Source organism: Heloderma suspectum, chromosome 1 (assembly GCF_057233095.1).
Source record: "Heloderma suspectum isolate Gila_16-S chromosome 1, 16-S_ref, whole genome shotgun sequence".
NCBI lineage: Eukaryota > Metazoa > Chordata > Lepidosauria > Squamata > Helodermatidae > Heloderma > Heloderma suspectum.
This window is the reverse complement of record NC_139458.1, coordinates 155969542-155991708: the sequence shown is the minus strand read 5'-3', so window position 1 is coordinate 155991708 and position 22167 is coordinate 155969542. Positions and strand designations below refer to the sequence as shown.

The 22167-nt window shown below is 40.5% G+C and overlaps 1 protein-coding gene across 2 annotated transcripts in view; it reads left to right on the top strand.

The window, feature by feature from the left end:
• The window catches only part of ZNF148 (zinc finger protein 148), a 47176-nt gene that overhangs the window by 8843 nt on the left and 16166 nt on the right, over positions 1 to 22167 (top strand). The window contains exons 2-5 of one of the 2 annotated variants that reach the window (XM_084807626.1): positions 7757 to 8102; positions 11768 to 11893; positions 17455 to 17578; positions 18179 to 18262. In XM_084807626.1, the coding sequence (XP_084663752.1) occupies positions 7773 to 8102; positions 11768 to 11893; positions 17455 to 17578; positions 18179 to 18262 (664 nt within the window). In that variant the 5' untranslated portion in view covers positions 7757 to 7772. The remainder of the gene's footprint in view (positions 1 to 7756; positions 8103 to 11767; positions 11894 to 17454; positions 17579 to 18178; positions 18263 to 22167) is intronic. The other variant, XM_084807634.1, reaches the window with a different exon arrangement.

The window sequence follows — 22167 nt, the reverse complement described above, 5'->3', positions numbered from 1 at the left end:
ATATGATGATTACTTAGTAAAGGGTATCAGATGATTACTAAGCCAACTGAATAAATTGCCAACAACAATTCTACGTATTCAGGGATATTGGCCAAAAATCCATGGCAATTTTGTCCAAATTTCCCATGTATTTCAGATGGAATCACAATATTATTTCTAAATTGCTACAGAATTTGCCCCTCTTACTTAGTTTTAGGTAAAAATTTCAGTTGTCAGTCATTCTTTTAGAAACAGCCATGCAAATAGGATGAACTATTTGTTAAGTTACCGAAACATTAAATAGTTAATATTTACAAAATGCCATAATTGTATACCTTAGTAACCGACCATCCTTTCTGCTGACTTATGTACCTTTGTCCTGGCTGCTTCTCTAGCCTGTCAGCCACCTCATGTATAGAAGTTTACAATTTCCCCCTTTTTCTGGTATCCCAGAAAAAAATAAGGAGACAATTATATAGAAAAAAGGCCTTTAAAACACTTTCAAAGTACTTGTGTTTCAAGGAACACAAATTTTACAAATAAATCAAGGCTCGGAGTCTCCTAACTCAAAGTCTTTCTATGTCATCATAAGCATCCTTTTGTACTATAGTATGTGGCTGTATTTGGAAGATTTTATTTAGATCTTACATGGTAGTGATAAACAATCCTGCTTAAAAATATAGTTTTGCTGGAAGATAAACATCTGGCCAAAGGTAAGACCATCCATTCATCAGTATCCTGAAGATCAACCAGTCCAGCCCACATGGTTCAGAACCTGCAGTTCGTGCAAAATGCAGTGGCCAGATTGATAACGGGGACCAGGAGGCCTGAACATATAAGACCATCTCTGGCCCGCTTGCGCTGGCTGCCTGTATGTTTCCGAGCCTGGTTCAAGGTGCTGGTTTTAACCTATAAAGCCTTACTCGGCTTGGGACCACAATATCTGACAGAGTGCCGCTTCCGACACAAACCTAGCCGTACACTATGCACAACATCTAAGGCCTTCCTCTGGCTGCCTACTCTGAGGGAAGCTTGGAAGACGGCAGCAAGGGAGAGGGCCTTCTCAGTGGTGGCCCCCAAATTTTGGAATGATCTCCCTGATGAGGCCCGCCTGGTGCCAACATTGTTATCTTTTCAGTGACAAGTTAAGACCTTTCTTTTCTCCCAGGCCTTTGGCAGTCTATGAGAAGTTTTAATTGATCCTGGATGGCTTATGGTTATGGTTTGTTTGCTTTGAGATTGTTTGTTGAAGTTGTTTTAGATATATGTTCTTGTGTATATTGTCTGTTCGTGTGTTTTTTATGGAATTGGATTTTAAAATTTGTATATTGTATTTTTAAATGTTTTAATCATTGTAAACCGCCCAGAGAGCTTTGGCTATTGGGCGGTATAGAAATGTAATAAATAAAAAAAATAGAGGCCAAATGCTTGTTCAACTGGTAGTTCCAGGTGACTTAAGCAAGAAACCCAAACCAACTTAAAGATGAGATCCTTTGGATTCCAATATTTTGGCCATCCTTTCTTTCATTGCTCAAGGCAACCAGACTTCATAGTGATTTGCTTACCTGCTTTAAAAGTGTTGCACAAACCTTTTATATAAAAGACCAAATACACAAATAGTAACTGTGTGGGAGAAACCTAGTTAGCCTTAAAATAGCAAATGAGCCTTCAGAGAAATTATTATACTCTAGAACAGCCATAGATAAACACTATTCTCAAACATCTACTCCATCTGTAGCCTTTTGGCTCTTATCCACGAGAGAAAGTCTAATACAATGTATAAACTTTAAAAAAGTTTTTTCCCTGTCAGCATCATTGGCGCTAACTGTTATTTGCCTTGATTGTTTCCTGAAATAGAAAAGCAACACCCCCACCCTAAGACATTGCCATCCTGCAACTCTGCACAATTAATCTGAAGGAATTTACGAAAGTAAAAACCAACATGCAAGCTGGAGACTTCAGTAGGATTACCAAAACCTATGAGCACAGTAGCTTGCAGGATGGTTCCTCTGCAAGTGCCCATTTGATCTCTTAGATCCATTACTGTTTTGCGACTGGTGCTGTCATACCAGTTTCTCCTGCACTAGGAGTTTGCTATGATTCTGGTATAGGGAAGAGTGCAGTGGCTCTTGTGTGAGATTAAGAGGACTGTCAGTTGAGTGTTTTGTTCCTAGTTATAATTCTGGTTACTTATCCATCAGTTTGACCGTGGTCAAATATTCCATGAAGCCAAAAATGTCCTTGTGTAGGATGTAGCCTAAATTTTTATTGCACTGTGATAGCAACATTCTGCAGGGATTGGCCCCCTCCCTCTCATTTAGGAGTGGGAACCTCCTGCCTTGCATTCATTATTATGACAGCCAATTTTATATCAATAGGAAAACATGAAAATGAGAAAAAAATAGAATGAGAGCAATAACACTAGAAATATTACAGGTTTGGAACATACACATTTGCAGAACCTCAGTCTTTCTGTAGTAGAAAATCAACTATGATATTGTGAGGCTGTTGCTCAACTCTGAATGGCTGAATCCAAATTTTTAAAAGGTTGAATTTTCTGGAGAGTGGAAGTACTCCTTCATTAGTGTTATGGAGTAAAATGAAATTGCTTCAGTCTTCACATTTGCTCTCATGCCTCAGGAGTAATTCTTAAATTGGCAGCTCAATCCTATTCCCTCCTCTTGTAGTGATAGCAAAACCTTATGTCTCAGAAGCCATAATGGCATGTGGTGCAAAGCAAGTGGTAGAAGGATTGGTTCTACTAGCCTCCAATTACAAAGGAACAGCCCTTTGCTACAGCTCTTTGCTGGCAAGGTTGCCCCAATGTAAGAAACACATGGATGCTTTCTAGAGACCCTCTCTCCCCTCTTCCCATCCTCAAACCCCCAGTGCACAGGGCTTCTGTGATATGAGGCAGATTTTCTCCTGTCCTTGAGTAGTAATGCCAATGGCTACTAGTGCTTTGGCACAGTGCGACTCTAACTCCCTGTCAGCACTGGAATCAATGCTGGGTCCTGTGCTGTGCTTCCTGCACACAGCAGTGGATCAAGCTCTTAGAAGTATCAGTGTTCCCATTCTCTGTTTGGCAGTTTCACTTTTAAGCCTTTGTTTTCTTTCGTTGGAACTAAACATAGCATATTACCTCTGAAACAGCTATCACTGTACTTTAGAGATTCCCTCTCACTTTCTCAAGTGCCATTGCAATCTTTAAGAGAGTGCCCTCTTAACTATGCCCATCTGCCAAGTTGAAACCAAAGGGCACATGGAAGGGTTATCTCAGCATCTGCCCCAAAACTGTGATACTTCCTTCCTTAGAGGCTTGCAAGATTTCAAGCGAGAACATTTTCCTCAATTACCATAAGACCTTGCTTGGGCTGACTTAATGGCCTATGTAAAAAAAAAGTATGGGGCAATATTTTATATAGTGGCTTTTTATGTTTAGTGTTTATTTTTTCTTAATAGTTTTAGTAAGTGGGGATAACAATATAAGAAGAGTCATGCTGGATCAGACTGAGGATCCATCTGGTCCAGCATTCTGTTCGCACAGTGGCCAAGCAGCTGCCTATGGGAAACCCACAAGCAGGACTTTTACAAGGGCAAGAGCATCCTTCCGGTCGTGTTCCCCAGCAACTGGTGTACACAGGCGTAGTGCCTCTGATACTGGAGGTAGCATATAGCCATCAGTACTAGTATCTATTGATAGCTTTGTCCTCCATGAATTTGTCTAATCCCCTTTTAAAGCCATCCAAATTAGTGGCCATCGCTATACCTTGTAGTTCAAGATGTGGCACTACAACTGTGTGCTGTGTGAAGAAGTACTTCCTTCTATCTGTCCTGAATCTCGCACCAGTCATTTTCTTGGGATGACCCTGGTTCTACTATTATGAGAGAGGGAGAAAAATCTTATCTCTCTATCCATTTTCTCCACACCATGAATAATTTTGTATACCTCTATTATATTTCCCTTTACTTGCCTTTTTTCTAAACTAAACAGTCCCAGATGTTGTAACCTTTCCTCAAAGGGGAATTAACAGCCAACCATGCAACTCATGTCAGTTAAAGCAGGGTTGGAGAATCTGTGACCTTCCAGATGTTGTTGGACTTCAAGTCCCATCGGCCCCAGCCAGCATGGCTGATTCCTTTGCCCAGTTTTCAGGGATCTTTCCATTCCATCTCATTTCCCCCCATGCCATAGCCTACCTCATTCTGGAGATGCTTTCAGGCAGGGGATGGGGGCTTTGGAGGAAGGGAGAATGGGGAATGGGGAAGTCACTCATTGGGCCAGTTTGCACGACAGCTTATTGTGGGTCAACTCCCGATGAGCCACGGTGCATGCTGGTTGCCATTTTGAATATGCAATCCCTAATAGGGGGTTGCTGAACGCAGTCATCGGCTTGTTTAACCCTTATATAACCCCTGACGGTCATAACACAGCGACCCCCAGCAGTTGGGGGTGGCATATTCAAATTGCGACTCACCATGGCTTAAATAGCCCACAGTGAGCCCCAGTGTGTTGTGCGAACCATGTCCCTGTGAACTCCCTTCCACTGGCATGACTTTGGATACAACCCAATGAGTGATGCTCAGTTTATAATAAATTACTATATTCATAAATAAGATACAGTAATTATGTATTTGTTACGTAGTATCCAGTAGAATTATGTAGAATCCAGTTATTTTTGAAGTTTCAGACAAATATTTCTTTAAACAAAGCTGTTCTCCTTATTAAAGCAGGATTTTCTCATATTTAATGTTCAGCTTCTATATAAAATTGGGGACCTTACAAGCAAATTATTTTTTTTAAAGAACTTTAATTTGATTGTTGTGGTCTTACCTTCACTTTTTGTCATCTAAACCTAAGATTTGCAAGAATATCTTTCCCTAGTTGGTATAAAATGAGTAGGAGGCACATCGAGAAGAGCCTCTTCTGCAGAACCTAAGACACAGGCAGGTTGGTACAGGGAGAATCATTCATTCAGGTATTTGAGTGCCAAGCCAGTTAGGGCTTATAGGTAAGCACCAGCACCTTGAATTTGGCCTGAAAGCAAATAGGCAACCAGTGCAACTCCTTTAGGACGGGTGTAATATGATATCTGACTGCAGCCGTGAATGTTTTAACAGCCGCCTTCTGCACTAGTTGAAGTTTCTGAGTCATCTTCAAGGGAAACCCATGCACAACACGTTATAGTAGTCCAATCAAGAGACAGGACAATTCCTATCCAGAAACAGTTGTAGCTGACAAACCAGCCGAAGCTGGTAAAAGACACTCCAAGCCACTGAGACTACTTGGGCCTCCAATGAGAAAGCTGGATGCAAGAGTGCCCCAAGCTATGTACCTGCTTTTTCAAGGGGTGGCCCTATCTAGAATAGGCTTTACATCCAATTCCCAAACATGAGAACCACCTACCCATAGGTCCTCCATTCAGTTTCAGTTTATTGGCTGTTATCTAGTTCATGACTGAGTCCCAGACATTGGTTTAAAACTTTTACAGCCTTTTCTGACTTGGATGACAAGGAGAAGTAGTGCTGGGTGTTATTAGCATATTGATGACACCTCACTCCAAATCCCCTGATGACCTTACCCAGTGGTTTCATACAGATATGTAAAACTTCGGGGGATAAGATGGAGCCTTGCAGGGCCCCACAGTATAAATGTCACAGAGCTGAGCAAACCTCTCCTCAGTTTTTAAACCAACCCTGCAGATAGGAGTGAAATCACCGTGCCCCCTACCCCCAATCTGCAGAGTTGGTTCAGCAAGATACCATAGTCATTGGTATCAAAAGGCACTGACACATCTAGGAGAATTAAAAGGGTCTCAGGAGAGCAGGGCTTTCCAGAGTGCCTGCCCCCATGCTCTGAGAAGTCCTCAGAGCATGGCATTAGCCTGGGCCTGGTGGTGGTGGCAACTGGGAGAGGCATGATCTCTCTCCTTCCAGATTTGCTACCTGAAGCGAGTTATTCACCCCGCCTCATGGGAGTCCTAATCCTACTAGCCATCTCCTCTCTGTAACTCCTTGGTCTTTCTGGTGGCTGTAGGCCTCCTACAGCACTCTATGGCTCCTAGAGGAGCAAGTTGTTACAGCTACTTCCAGAAACAATTTCTCCACTGCTGCTGGCCTCCTCACTGCTCTCTGTGGTGAACCAGTTGACATGGATGCATTCTCCAGCCTTTGATTGATTCAAGAAACTCTCTCAGTCAATTCAACTGTCTCATTTTAGTTTTAAATGCATTTGCAGAAAAGAGAAAATGTAAGGGAATCCCCCATCCCCTGCCCTTTGGTGATGAAGCTATATTATCAGTCAGTAGTGACAGAAGAGAGAACATGGGTGGAAATGGGAATTACCCCTTTATTTATAACTAAAGCCCTGAAGCCAGAGTTTCCTGTAGTTAATTGAAGTGAGTGGCCCGGTGCTGAAAACTGTTGACACACTAATTAATTTTAGCAGCCCAAAGAAATGTGTATGATATGCTGACAATAAATCATTTATTTCAACAAAATTCAACTCTCTTCCACTGAGAGAGCACCGTCAGTTTTGCTGCCACCGTTTATTAGTTCCATTTCACTCTGAGACATATGTACTTCAATGACATATATGTATTTTCTGACATACTTGCTAAGGAAAATCACCTGAAAAACATTAATGACAACTTTGAAACTTCCAAGCTTGCCTAATATTGTATTTGCAATTGGTATGCGTTCATTTTTACTAATGAATTTAGGCGCAATCCTATCAGGATAGGCGGCTGCCTCCGAACTCGGAGGTGACTGCCTATCCAATGCAGGGCAGGAGCAGCACGGAGGGATCGTCACCTCCGTGCTTCAGTCGCCCTGCATTTGCGGCTAGAGAGCCGATTTCTGCTGTGGAGCCGTGGGAAGTTGGAGTGGGGGGTGGAGTGGACGCTGGACAATGCATAGGAAGTGTCAGAACAGCACTTCTGCCCTCCCTGCCCTGGCACGCCCCCAGGAACGCTCCGTTTTCGCTGTTTCGCACTCCTCTTCCGAGCACAGAGCGTGGGGCCATTCCACATTGCCTATGATGCAATGTGGGAGGGGGTGGAGGTCAGTTCTCAGGGAACCAACCTCAGAGGAACTGACCTATCCTATGGCCGTCTAGCCACTGACTTGCAGCCATAGGATTGCGCCCTTATGAAATGGAAAATTTTCTGCAGAAAAATAAGCCACTGGAAAATTCCACACTACGTCACCCCTAGAAATGTGTAATTATGAAACGTTTACATATATATTATATGCTCGTACATTAAGTGTAAATTTTGTAAACTTAAATCTATATTTTTCCTACTGGAAGTGTTCCAAATCCAAGCCTGAAGAGGCAATGGAACTTCCACGCTCCAATATTCTGCCCCCAATGTGGCTTGGTTTACTTTATGTTGAAATGTTGGCCTGTAATAGTCTAACATAATTTTCACCCCCCCCTTTTTTTTTACGCTCAGGTCCAACTGTGTCGCATTTTGAGACTCTTCTCATTTCTTGGCCTATGTGTATATCAGATTTTAGCTTTATGGGTGGCCTGAAGTACCGTAGTTGTTGAGAGAAGCATTCCTGGTCCTGTATCTTGTATTCAGAATACCTGTTTACAGATTTTTCTAATAAATACAGTCTTGTGTTACACATGTAAATTATATTTGATTAGGAAGTTTCCTAATATTTTCAGGAGTTCTGTCAGTCACTGCAACTTGAGCATGTCTCTGTCTATATTTCATGTATAGTTTTTAAATACTCTGCTTAGTTTGCTAATTTTGTTTTGTTGCTGCAGGTTATTTCACTTAAGAATGAACATTGAAGATAAGCTGGGAGGATTGTTTCTTAAATGTAGTAGCATAGAGCAAATGCAGTCATCCAGGGATATGGTTGGAATGGGTGCTGCATCTGACCAGTCAGCAGTTTCTGTGGAACGGCAAGAAGCAGTGCTTCAAGACCGGACTATGGCACACCAAGAAATTCTTTCTGCAGATGAAGTGTTACAAGAAAGTGAACTTCGACAACAAGAAATGATCCCACATGATGAACTTATGGTCCATGAAGAGACGGTGAAAAATGATGATGAGATGGAGGGACAAGACAGACTTCCTCAAGGGCTTCAGTATGCAGTCAATGTTCCTGTAAGCATTTTCTTTAACAAGTTTTGTACTCAGAGTAGAACTGAGGAAATCCTGTCCGAATGTATTATTTTATATATATGTATATGTGTACGTATATATAAAAATAAATGCACTTAGTTCCTTTGGGAAACACAGTTGGAGCTTTTCTATATATATAAAAAAGCTATAACTCCCATAGTTTGTTTTCCCTCTGATATTGTTTGCATGGTTAAGGAGTTAATCAGGGATTGATTCAAACTGTAAGCTAAGAACAGAGTCCATTGAAAAAGTAGCTGTTTATGACAACCTTATTTCATCTTCTCTAAATGATATGATTAGTGATAGGGATAGTTTGCAATCAACAAGGGAAGGAGGGAAGTTACATGAAAACAAGGACTGCTTTTAGAATAACAGTCATAATCAACCTTTCAAATAATCTTGGTCATCCTTGATGCTGTGAATTAACTATTGGTCACTTAGAGACATCTCATGTCTTAGCATGTATTTATACACTTTGAAAGGCATGTCTTATATAGACATTTCTCATTTGATTTTAAATGGCTGCATTCATTTTGCACGTTGACTGTATGATAAATGCTTTAAAATGTTGCTGCTGCTATATTAAAAGAAATAGCGTGTTGTTGAGGTTGCTGCACTTCTAATATAATTTATTATTGGTATTAATATATAAATTTAAAAGTAGTGTTCACAGTTAACTCTGTAGGTGTGAGGAATGGCTTCTTAGATTGCAGCTGTTTACATTGACAATATTTTGTTGTAAGACAGTGACATGAATTCAGAAAATTAGGCAGGGATATTTCCCAAGTCTTGTTGGGAATTCATTAGTTTGAGTGTTTTTGTTTTGTTTCTCGACCTGCTAAATCCAGATCTGTCTGCATCTGATACACTTTAGCCTTGACCCTAAAAACAAGGGTGGTAGCCAAGATGGCTGATACCAACTCCTTACCATAAACTTTTTCTTGGAGCCACACACTGCTTAACCAATTTTGAGGGCACACTAATATTAGGCATAACATTTATCCCAAAGGTTTTTAGAAGCCTAAGCTGAAAAATTACAAAATAGCAGGCAATTGAAATTTATTTTGGGCAACAACACAAAATCTTAACAAAACATATTATGAAACCAAATGTGTTGTAGAGCATTAAGACTGCAATCCTATGTACATTATTTGGGAGTAAGTTCAATTTAACTTGGTGGGACATACTTCTGAGTAGACATGAATAGGCTTGTGCTGTAAATGACATATGGTTTGGTGTATAAACCAGCCTTCTGTGACTTTGATGCTTAGAAAATGGAAATGTAATTATCCAAAATGGCTGCCAAAAAACCCTACATTTCAATTAAAACTGAAATATATGCATCATTTTGTAATCAGAACAACAATGAAAGGTTTACAACTACAAAAATAGTGTTTAATATTGCCTTTGTTGTTGTTGTTCAGTCGTTCAGTCGTGTCTGACTCTTCGTGACCCCATGGACCATAGCACGCCAGGCCTTCCTGTCCTGCGCTATCTCCCGGAGTGTGCTCAAGTTCATATTCATTGCATCGGTGATGCTATTTAGCCATCTCATCCTCTGCCGTCCCCTTCTCCTTTTGCCTTCAGTCTTTCCCAGCATCAGGGTCTTTTCCAGAGTTTTCTCTTCGCATTAGGTGGCCAAAATATTTGAGCTTCAGCTTCAGGATCTGTCCTTCCAATGAGCACTCAGGGTTGATTTCCTTTAGGATTGACTGATTTGACCTCCTTGCAGTCCAGGGGACTTGTAAGAGTCTTCTCCAGCACCACAGTTCGAATTAATATTGCCTTAGGTTAGAACAATTTTTAGAGTTTCCAATTTTTATATTGCTTTTATATCATATTAAATATTTCTATTGAAGATATAATAGTAAGGCAAAATAATAGGATTTCATAACCATTTTACAGTAAACAAATGCTCCCTTGGTTTTAGGGCCAAAGCTAAAGCATGCTGCTTAAGTACAGACACTTTTGATTTCAGCAGGTTGAGAAACGTTTTAAAAAAACAACAGTCAAGCAAACAAATTTCACTTAAATACCTTCACATTCTGGAAAATATCCCAGACCCTGACAGAATGAAGTATTTTTAGAGTAGTAACAGTAGAATAAGATACTAAATTCTCACTGTAATGGATGAGTTTTAAGACTTGAGAATTGGCAATTCTGTTTACATCATTTTCTTGGGTCAGATTCTGTATCAGAATCTGCATTCATTTAATAAATTTATCAGACACTTTTTGGAAAAAAGGACTCAAGGCATCTTACAGCAGGGGCATCATTGAAGTTCAAGCTGATAAACCTAGGGGAGAAACTAGACACAGTAGCAGCTGTGTGTATTTAAACATGGAACAGCCCCAATCGCACAAAACAAGGAGGTTAGGTAGATGTCTGATTTTTATCAGAAAGAGGGCACGCTCGTGGCTCACTTCCTCACAGCTTCTCTATCCAAAAACTTTTGTTCTCAGCAGAGTCCCAGTGAACTTTTCTGGGACAAAGGTGCTTAAGTAGAGGAGCTCCAGGAAAAAAAAAACCTGGGGTAGGGAAAGGCTGGGTACTCCTTATCCTCATATCCCTTTGGCAGTCAAAATCAGACCCCAACCCAGTCTCTTCTTTCAGCATGAAAAGTCACATCAGCTGGCACTTCAAATAGGGTTTAAATTATTATGGTAACAGTTTGCTTTATTGGCAATAACTTCTGTTCTGATTTGGAGCAGGGAAACTTTGGAACTTAAGATGGGTTTGAAATTATTATAGGGGCTGTTAATGAGAAATTATGTATGTTTTGTCTGAAAATTATACTTTAAATGTTTAATTATATGTCGCATATAGTCTAGTAATAAGAGAATCTGTATTTGAAGGTATTACCCCCTAACAATAGAACAAAAAGGGTATAAAGTAACTCCAAATGTATTGCCATTGTTTTAAAAGCTTGTCAGATTGACCTGGTTCATACTTAACAACCCAGGTTATGGGTTGTTGCTTTATCCAGAGCAGGTTTTTTTCCAGTTCATGGGTTCTTTGATTCCCTCCTCCTTTGCCCACTTGCTCTCTGTATTTCAGATGTCTTTGCAGCGCTTTAGTAGTGGCATGCAGAGTGCTGTTTTGGGGTTGTTGTTTTTACCAACCTTGCCTGCTGCCTCTGTATCCTGAGAAAAACATCTGATGAATAACCGTGGTTCGGGGTTTGCACATAATGACAACCCCTAGTTAAAACAACTCAGAGTTCACAACCCAACAACAAAGCATGGGTTCTCTTCCTGGGTTGTTCGTGGTTAACAACCCATAGTTAATCCATAGTTCCAAGTTCACACATAACGACAACCCAGCATTCAACAATTTATTTATTTATTGCATTTATACCCCGCCTTTTTTCCTCTTGCAAGGAACCCAAGGCGGCTTACATTATCCTCCTTCTCTCCATTTTATCCTCACAACAACAACCCTGTGAGGTGGGTTGGGCTGAGAGTGTGTGACTGGCCCAAAGTCACCCAGTGAGCTTCCATGGCCGAGTGGGGACTAGAACCCGGATCTCCCAGCTCGTAGTCCAACACTCTTGCCACTACACCACACTGGCTCTCTGAGTTGTCATTACTTGCGAACCAGGTCAATGTCTCTTCCATGGAATTAATATGTTGTACTTGGTTTCTTAGATCAGCGTGAAACAAGAAATTACCTTTACTGATGTAGCAGAACAGCAGAAAAGGGACAAAAAGCTAATACGAGAGGGTTTAGATATGCAAAAAAAGAAGAAAAGGAAACAGCGTTCACCAGCAAAGGTAAGACAGTTAATTTGAACCTTGAAGACATCCTTGTGATTTACCAACTGGAAATAATGGTTTTTGTAAATTCAGTCACCTAACTGTAATTCCAAAGCAAATACATTTCTTTGAACTTATTTTCACAGCATGAATATTTGCATATTTTAACATCTGCCTCCCCAGGCAGCTCCTTCTCCAAATATTATTTTTTGACTAGTGTGTAGTTTTTAAGGACCACTTAAAAATGACTAAGACTGTTTAGATTAATAATAACATAGCTTTTGTAGGAGCTCCAATATTGGGATTATTTAAATAACATAGTGATTTTTACAACAAATTTATTTTTAATCAGCCAATGCATTAATGCTAAAATTACTTATTGCATACACCTGAAATCAAGTGATTGTTTCACAATGTAACTCAGTTTCCAAGGTTGCACATTATTTATTTAATTAATTTATTTAAAATATTTCTTGGCCGCCTTTCAGGGCAGAAGCCCTCCCAAGCTGGCTTACAACAATAAAATACATAAAAACAGTTAAAATATTAAAAGTGATAAAACATAAAAACGATAAAAGCCGATGATGAAAACCAACAATGATGTTAACAGCAGCAACAGTAGCAGTCATATCAATTGAAGGCCAAGGTAAAATAATATGTTTTCAAGGCCTTCTTATGACGGAGCATGGTGGACCTCAAATAGCAGGTCGTTCCAAAGATGTGGGGCCACTGCAGAGAAGGCCCTCTCACATGCTGACTGCTCTCATGGGTGGGAAAATGAAAAGGGCCTCTCTTTCTGATCTTAAAGTGCAGGCAGGCTGATATGGGTGTAAATGGTCCTTCAAGTAACTTGGCCCCAAACCATTTAAGGCTTTAAAGGTCAAAACCAGCACTTTGAATTGGGCTCACAAATGCACCGGTAACCAGCGCAGCTGGCGCAGTATAGGCATTATATGATCGAATCACCTCACCCCCACCAATACTTGGGCGGCCGCATTCTGCACAAGCTGGAGTTTCTGAACCGTCTTCAAAGGCAGCCCCACATATAGCGCATTACTGTAGTCCAGCCTGGACGTGACTAGTGCATGGATAACTGAGGCAAGGTCCCTCCTCTCCAGATAGGGCCGCAGTTGGCGCACTAGCCTAAGCTGGTAAAAAGCACTCCTGGACACCGCAGCCACCTGGGCTTCCCCAGTTAGCTCAGAGTCCAGGAGGAGTCCCAAACTGCGCACTTGATCTTTCAGGGGGAGTGCAACCCCATCTAAGATCAGTTGTAAACCTCCATCAGAAGTAGTTGGTTTCCCAACCCACAGTACCTCCGTCTTGTCTGGATTAAGTTTCAGCTTGTTCACCCTCATCCATCCCAAAACAGCCTCCAGACACTGGTTCCAGAGTTCCACAGCCTTCCTGGGATGTGCAGATGGAAATGAGATGTAAAGCTGAGTATCTGCCACATACTGATGACATTTCAGCCCAAACCTCTTGATGACTTCCCCCAGTGGTTTCATGTAGATGTTAAAAAGCATGGGGGATAAGATAGAACCTTGCGGCACCCTACAGGCTAATGGCCATGGGGTGGAACAGAAGTCCCCTTCTGAGACTGCTCCTCCAGAAAGGACCGGAACCACTTTAAAACTGTGCCTCCCAAGCCCAATCCAGATAAACGATCAAGAAGGATACCATGGTTGATGGTATTGAAAGCCGCTGAGAAGTCCAGGAAAACCAATAGGTTAGCACTCCCCCCCATCCATTCCCTGGTGTAAGTCATCAACCAGGGCGACCAAGACTGTTTCCGTCCCATAACCAGGCCTGAAACCTGATTGGAATGGATCTAAATATTAATCAGTTTCATCCAAAACTTGGAGTTGTGAGGCTACCACACGCTCCAGCACCTTGCCCAAGAATGGCAAATTTGACACAGGGCGGTAATTATCTGGAACCATGGGATCTAAATTTGGTTTCCTCAACAAGGGCCTCACCACAGCTTCTTTCAAAGCTGTGAGGACCTTGCTGTCCCTCAAGGAAGCATTTACCACTCCGAGGTCCAGATATCCAGCCCAGCTCTGGCAGATTTCACAAGCCAGGATCTAAAGGGCAAGTAGTAGGCCTCAGTCCTCCAAGCAGTTTGTCCACATCCTCAGGTTGCACAAGCCAAAAGGTATCCATAACATGACTAGATGGTGCACCAGCCCCGTCCATATCAGACTCTGTCAAAACAATGTCATCCAAGTCAGTACGGATATGAGTGATTTTATCTGCAAAGTGTCTGGCAAATTGTTTACAGCGGGCCTTTGAGGGTTTGAGTTCTTGTGTTCCACATGAAGGAGCTCCTTAACCACATGAAGGAGCTCCGCTGGACAACACTGAGCAGATGCAATGGTGGCAGAGAAGTAGTACTTCTTCACTGCCATCACCGTCACAGAATAAGATTGCAAATGGATTCTTACCTGTGTTTGATCGTATTCATTCCGAGTCTTCTGCCATTTGCGCTCTGATTGTCAACACAGTCGTTTCATCGCCCTCAGCTCCTCAGAATACCAAGGAGCTGACACAGTTCTGCAACTAGGTTGAGGACATTTGGGAGCAATCATATCAATAGCCCAGGTCATTTCCTCATTCTCCGTGGTGACCAGGACCTCGGCAGGACCACTGGCTAAGCCTGCAGGAAAATTCCCAAGAGACCTCAAAAATCCATCCGGATTCATCAGTCTCCAGGGGCAGACCATCAAATTTGATCCCCCACCTCTGCGGAGGTTACAGGTGGCCTGAAGGTCAAAACTGATCAGATAATGATCTGTCCTTGCCAAAGGAGTCACCACTGGCTCCCCCACCCACAGATCATTTTCTCCCAATCCAGCCCAGAAAACCAGGTCCAAAGTGTGTCCTCCCACATGTGTTGGGCAAGCTATTATTTGAGACAGGCCTATGGTTTACATGGTGGTCATGAAATCTTGAGCTACTCCTGACAAAGTAGCCTCAGCATGAATATTAAAGTCCTGCAAGATCATAAGCTTTGGGGCCCTCGACATCACGCTCGAGACCACCTCAGTCAGCTCAGGCAGGGAGACTGTTGGGCATGAGTTTCCTCTCATGACATGCAGCAAAAGTTCCCAGTGCATGAATTTTGCAGCATAAAACACTTCCATTTTTAAATTCAGCTTTCCTGTTACACAGTTTGGACATCCAGACTCAATTTTGTTTGTCTGCATTGGTTTCTGCTGTGAAATGTCACCTAAGGAGCAAGTTTTAATGAGGTTTTAGCTTAGGAATGTCAGTTTTGTGCTTGTGTACTGAGTTCAAAACAATCATTGTTGCAAATTTTGCCTATGTTATTAGTATTGCTCCTGTTTAATTTATAATTCCTGAAGTCTTCACTAATGGTATGCATCACTAATTAGAAGTTATTTTTGAATAGTTGTCTCATTCATGGCTTGAGAATAACAAGAGAACCTTCTTTCCTCTTTGTTTTGTTTTAAAGGTTGTCTTTCAAACCTTCCTAGTACTGTATAGAAAGAGCTGTTAAACTTGACAAGAGAGTTTGAGAGCAGGGTGGGTACTGAACAGGCATTTTCTAGTATTACTTTTGAAGATTATAATTTCACCTAACTGGAGCATGTAAATTATATAGGCTTAAATTCAGCGTTGAGTGAGCAGACTTCCCCATCCTCTCCTCATCCCCGTAGCTCCCCAGATTTGCTCGGGAGGGTCTCCCTACTCCCTGGAACAGATTTGGAGGGCTGAAGGTGGGAGGGGAAATCTCTTCCACCAGCAGGTTTTGTTTTTTTGGTGGAAAGACACTGTTGGATCCAAGCCATTCCACTTTGGAAAGGAAGTATGTAGGAGGATCCATTTTGTAAAGCTTTTGAATGTGCCTCTATTAGCTATTTTGGAAGTAAGGTAGAAGTCAAGTTCATAGCTGAATTTCAAGAAAGACTAGGGTTTTTTTTTCACAAGGAAGCATAATTAATTATGTACTTGCATTTTTTCTGCTGCTGAAAGTATGTGATGGTGAATGTCGCTTCTGTCAATCGCCAAGCATCCCAGAACGATCAGGATCTGTCAGAACACGTTCTGTGTTGCTATGTCTGACTCTCCTTGATTTGAAGGCAAATATGTTTTGTTCCATGAACAGCTAGATAAAATTTGCAGGGACAACCTCAAAAGGGTTTCCATGCACTTAGGACATACTCGAAAGAACTGCTTAAGTTTTGTGTACCCAAGGGGGCTTTAGGCTTGTGGGGTTTTTTTTTTAAAAACAGTTCTCTGTGCCACATGGCAAACTGTTTTTAAAACTGAGGGAACAAAGACAGTTTCTGATGGGTCTGCAATTAAAAAAATGTCTGAAAGCCTGTGGGTGCACCTAAAGTAGCTATTTATTTACTGGTCTCAGTTTAGATGCATGATTGTACAAAACAATGTTATCAAAATTCAGAACATTAAAACAGCCTTAACATGTAAAACATCTATTAAAACAGTGTCATACATTGTAACATGTCATTAAGACAGAAACAGCTTACAATTTTTAACTCGGTCTACTGAGACAGAAGAGATAAAGTACACATTTATCATTTTATCAACCCATCCAAGTCAAATTGCCAAAATACACTCTTGTCACCAATATGCTTGTACCAAAAAAGCAAACAAACGCCAAAAGAAAAACCACAGTTGCTAGATGTATTTCAGGTATTGAATAATGAAATAGAAAAAGCATGAACATCTGTATAGTTTGTGTTTCTGTCTGCCCTTTCCTAAGCCCAGATGAGTAGAATTAGATTCTGCTCAGGATATAACCACATAGTGGGAAAGTAATTTATAGTTCCTTTAGGGCAGAATACTATGCAGATAAGCGGCCACCTCTGAACTCAGAGGCGATCGCCTATCCAATGCAGGGCAGGAGAAGCACGGAGGGGATTATTCCCTCTGTGCTTCTCCTGCCCTGCATTTTCAGCTTGACAGCCAATTGTGGCTGATTAGCCACGGGAGGGCTGTGTGGGCGAGGATGCTGCTGTACAAAACATTGGATGTGTCATACAGGCATTTCCGCCCTCCCTGCCCTGGAACACCCCCTGGGAATGCCCCATTTTGGCTGCTCCACGCTCCTCTTGCGAGCACAGAGCACAGGGCTCTGAGGTCAGTTCCCAGAAAGCCAGATATCCTATGGCCGTCTAGCTGCTGACTAGCGGCCATAGAATTGTTCCCTTATAGTGCTATCATTTTAGCAGATAGTATGTTATAGCAACATCAGCAGTGTTCTGATTTATTTTGTTTTTATTTTTTTATTTGTGGCATTTATATACTGGTGAATATAATAAAATCTCTCAGCGCTTACATTTCTTAGAGGATAAGTATTTTAGTGCTTGACTGGATGTATTATATGTTCATCTATATCACAAATCTTGAAAAGAAAAGGTTCAATTATGTCAGCTAAAGAAATAGTTGAGATTTATGAATGTTTATAATCTCTCTTGCGCTGTGGCTTTATATAAAAGTGCTTGATTTTCTGTATTATGTATCCATTTGCATCTAAAACAGTTCTTCAGAAAATAACATGGGACTAAATTTTGCCCTTTTAAAAATAGATCCTTACAATAAATGAGGATGGATCACTTGGTCTGAAAACTACCAAATCTCACATTTGTGAACATTGCAATGCTGCCTTTAGAACCAACTACCATTTACAAAGGCATGTCTTCATTCATACAGGTACTGCTTGAATTTAAATTGTGTTTTCTATCACCTAAAGAATTGCTGAATCTTATAATGCACTGAATAATGGAAAATAATGTGTAATTTAGATTCCAAAGTGCAGGAAACATGGCATCTAAGCTTAGGCATTCTATGCACCAACGTGTCAAAAAATACCAGAAAAGAATTCATGTTCTTCCTATTAATTTGAGATTTACTGAGTTGCTTTATGTACAAAGATATAATGTGTTGAGAAGTGGTCCAATTTCTAGTTTTGTCTTGTTTGGAGATAGACTCTGGATTCGTTTGGCCAATGAAGGATCTCTTGTTTGGATAACTGAAAGAGAAGTTTAAGTTCAGCTTTTATAATACATCAGATTCTAGTGTGCAACCTGATTGTCTTCATGAGTTATACTTCTCTGTTAGCGTTATAGGCTCACAGGAGTAATAGTCAGGTTTTTTGCCCAGATAGTTTAGGCAGGTTTTTAATACTAAAATATTTTGGAATTCACTCAAATGCTGGATTCCAGTAGTCAACTATTTTATTTCTCAACAGAATTTGTTAGAAACAAATGTTTGTAGCTTTTAACTTACAGATGTGGAATTATATTGTTTAAGGTGAAAAACCATTTCAGTGCAGTCAGTGCGAGATGCGTTTCATACAGAAGTACCTGCTACAGAGACATGAGAAGATTCATACCGGTGAGTATAGTGCCTTGACTATCTTTACTGGTGTGCTTAAAAAGCTATTCCCCAAACATGGCCAAATACTGGGTAATTATGTAGCCTTTATTTTAATATATAAAAGAATGTAGGTGCATGATTTAGCTTTGCTTATTTCTTTTACCCCACCCTCTTCCAAATTACTGATAACTGATGTGAGCAAAGCTTTATAGAAAATATATTTACTGTTGTGTAAGTGATAAATAGAAATACTCCCAGAACTATGATGGCCAAAATGCCTAACCCTTAGGCATTTGCACCTTGTTTTTAAAAAATTATATACAGATGATTGGTGAGAGAGGGAGCTTTAGCAAAAGACAGAAGAAAAGAGTCCCAAAGTTAAAGCAAAATAGTTACTTTATTTTTGTTTCTTTTAAAACTCTACTTCTGGAAAACTACATTGCATAAACAGGCTTGGCTTTAATGGTTTTTTGGCATTTTGGTGCATGGCCTTTCATTACCTCCGTATATATTTAGAAATATGGTCCTTTTGGGCTTCTAGATGCCAATTTTCAGCTTCTTTTCAGAAAAGTAGAGCTTGCAAATAAGTGGAGTGTTGCTTGGTGAGAGTTTTCATATTTGTTAAATTACTAATGTTTAGTACTTTGTGTGTATGTATGTAAACCTTGAGAAACCAAAACATAACAGGCTATTGTTTTTACAGGGGACTTGCATGCACAAATGCCCTAGTACTCTTAGAATATTTGCATCTTAGTCTTTGGGTTTGCACTTTGGCTTACATTTGATTCCTGTGTTTTCTCCAAGCCATGCTTTCTTCTCTTTTAGTGGACTGCTTTCTGCTGTCGTTCTTCAGTATTGCTGCTTCCAGTTTAAGCATTCAGTATTGAGTATGTTTCACATAAAGAAAGAGATGCATTGCATTCCAACAAAATAGCAACATGTCCATTTTCACAAATGATGTCCCATGTATTTTCCACATGCTGCACCTCTACATTGAATGATATGACCAGAGTGTATTATTTATTTATTTGTTTGATTTATACCCTGCCTTTCTACCAAATAATGGCACTCGGCAGCATATTTTGACATAGAAATACTTCTCTTCCGATGAGTTTGCAACATTCAGAAGCAGTGCAGGATTGGCTAAAATGTACCCTTAGTGTCACTTCTAAAAACACTTAAGACTCACTCAGATAAACTATACAGATTATTTTTTAAGATGCATGATTTAGTTTAATTTGCATAATTTATTAGAATATATGCTTTTTGATGATAAAGTATAAGATTGGAGAAGAAAGGAAGACTTCTGTATGGAAAAGCAGATGGCAATGAAAGAGGCAGAACACAAAAGATAATGAGACTGATCATCTATTTGTGACAGGGCAGGCATCATTGGGAATTTGGAACTACTGAGAATTTCACACTTGCTTGAATAAAGAAAGAAAACTAATTCCAGAGCCTGCTATACAAAATACATGCTACATGGGGTTCTGTGTAACTTCCCTCAGTGGTTCTCTTTTTAAATAATATTTTTTTAAAAACAGCCACTGGAAGCTGTTTTCAGAAGCAGAGAAGAGGAAGAGAAGGGTAATTAATCTTTTCCTTGCTGAATCTTTGTTCCCGCAAAATGTTTCTCCCTATAGGGAAAAAGAATTGGTGATCTATATCTTTTCTGTAAGGGAAAACAGCTCAGGAGAGAAGGTTTTGAAAGGAAAAACAGCTGGCAGGGAAAGGGATACGCATTCCCTGCCTACTTGCCCTTTCTGTACTGCTTCTTGTAATCTCCAGCAGCTGCTTTTCTTTCTTTTTTTTTAAGTCAGAGGAAGTTTAATTGAATTTTGTATAATGTGTAATTTAGTTCTTTATCTGATGCCAAAATTCTGAATTGTGCAATGCACACAGGTTCATACAGCTGCCATGGACACATTAGGAGTATAGGAAGCTGCCTTATACAAGGTCAGTCTGTTCTTTTTCAACCTGCATACAAAGCATGTGTTCTATCATTGAGCCATGGTGCTTCCCCAAATTGGTTTCTTGTCACTAAAAATGGGGAAGGAAATAGTCTACCTCAATATCATACTTGCATTTAATTTAAAACATGGGTAAGTGTGGGATAATTATCTTTAGTATTACTTTAAAAATGCAATGTATTGTTAGAACATTTATACATCATCTGTGAAAACTGCTCTCTAAAGATTATTGGTCAATTTTTATATGTAGGGGTGGGGGAATTGCTGAAAAGGAAGAGGACAACGAGAGAATATTAAACTAACCATACCTGTTTCTAACCTTTTTAAATAAATATTTTCTGCTATTCCTTATCTTCCAACAGTTTAGGTGATCAGGAATTAGGTGCAGCAAGTCTTAGTCGTGTACATTTTCCCTTTCCTCCCTTGATAATGCTTAAGAGACACATAGGCCCCAAAACATTTTGCACTTTAGGGCTAACTAAGATAACCTCCGTGCTCCGTGCTCCTCCTGCTCTGCATAGGATGCCCATCAGCCTCCGTGTTAGGAATCCCAATAGGATTGCACCCTAAAAGATATTCATAAGTTCATCCCATGACTATGTCTATATATGTTTAGAAAAAGAGAGGAAAATGGAACCTTAAGGGACCACATTCAGGTGTAATTGAATGTGAACATCCATAAGTGCTTCTGTGTTAAGAATTAGTAGAACTAATGAAGAATTATTCTGGGTTTGTTTGTTTGTTTGCCAATTTACATTGTCCCAAGCCACATCACTAACATACAGGTGCTTTTTAAAAGGTGGATGATAGCTCAGTGGTAGTGCTCATACTTTGTATGCAGGAAGTCCAGGTTCAACCCTTGCATCTCTAGATTTTATTTCTAGGGGTGCAGTAGGAGGTGATGTTATTTACTAGTGGGAAGAATCCATTGTTAGTCACTATCATTATAATAGACTCTTGTCCACCTGTTGATCTCTACACCAGCCTAAAATCCTGCATTTAAAATGGGGCTTTCTGCTTCCGTTTTAAATGCAGGAACATGACTCCATTTTTCACATGCTTCCTTTTCCCCAACCCCTTCCCCCTCCTTCTCCCTGTATCTGAGTCTTCCATTATCTTTTATTGATCTCGCTCCTCTTCTTGCCACTTTTCCTCTTTTCACGGAGGAAACTGAAGCAGAACCCAATGGGATAATTTGATAACTCATTATCTGCAATCTATTTAAAAACGGAACAAAGGGCATTTAGTGCAAGAGACGCCTTGAATGATCACTGCCTCATGTAAAGAGCCTGCAAACTTCCGTGAAGGAGCAGTCTCAATCACAGGATAAAAGCTCAGTGTGAAGGAGCCCCTGGTGAGTTTCTGGTGGATCACCTAGCAACTTCTGGTTGCTGGAGTTCTTGCAAAGAATGCTGGACTACATGAGCTTTGATCTGATCCAGAAGGGCACATACGTTCTTAAGCAAGAATTGTACACGCAGGGATCACAAATTATTTATGCCTCAACTGAGAAGAGATCCTGGTTATGCCATCTTACTTTGCATATGTAAGCTGCATCAACAAACCACAGAATGCTAGTTACAACACCAACAACAATGACAAACATGCAAAAGTGAAGTCATCTCACCCATGTTCTAGAATGGTGTTAACTTCATTGGGGGCAATGCCCTCTTCTATGGGGCTCAATTACAATCTGAACATTTTGCAACTAGTTTTATTTTGCCTTTGCCTCTCAGATGTCCTTAGGCTCTTCCTTGATAGCAATAATGACTTTAGTTTTGTGGACTCTGGAGAGGACAACACACATGTGTTCTAAAAAGATGCAGATCAGAGCAAAGCTGGCCCTTCCATGAAGTAGGGTAATGTAGGCTGCTCCTCCTCCTAGCTCATTGCAAGTGAGACTGGCAGCCAGTATTGGAACTGCTTGTTTGGAGAGTCCTACTATATGATTGC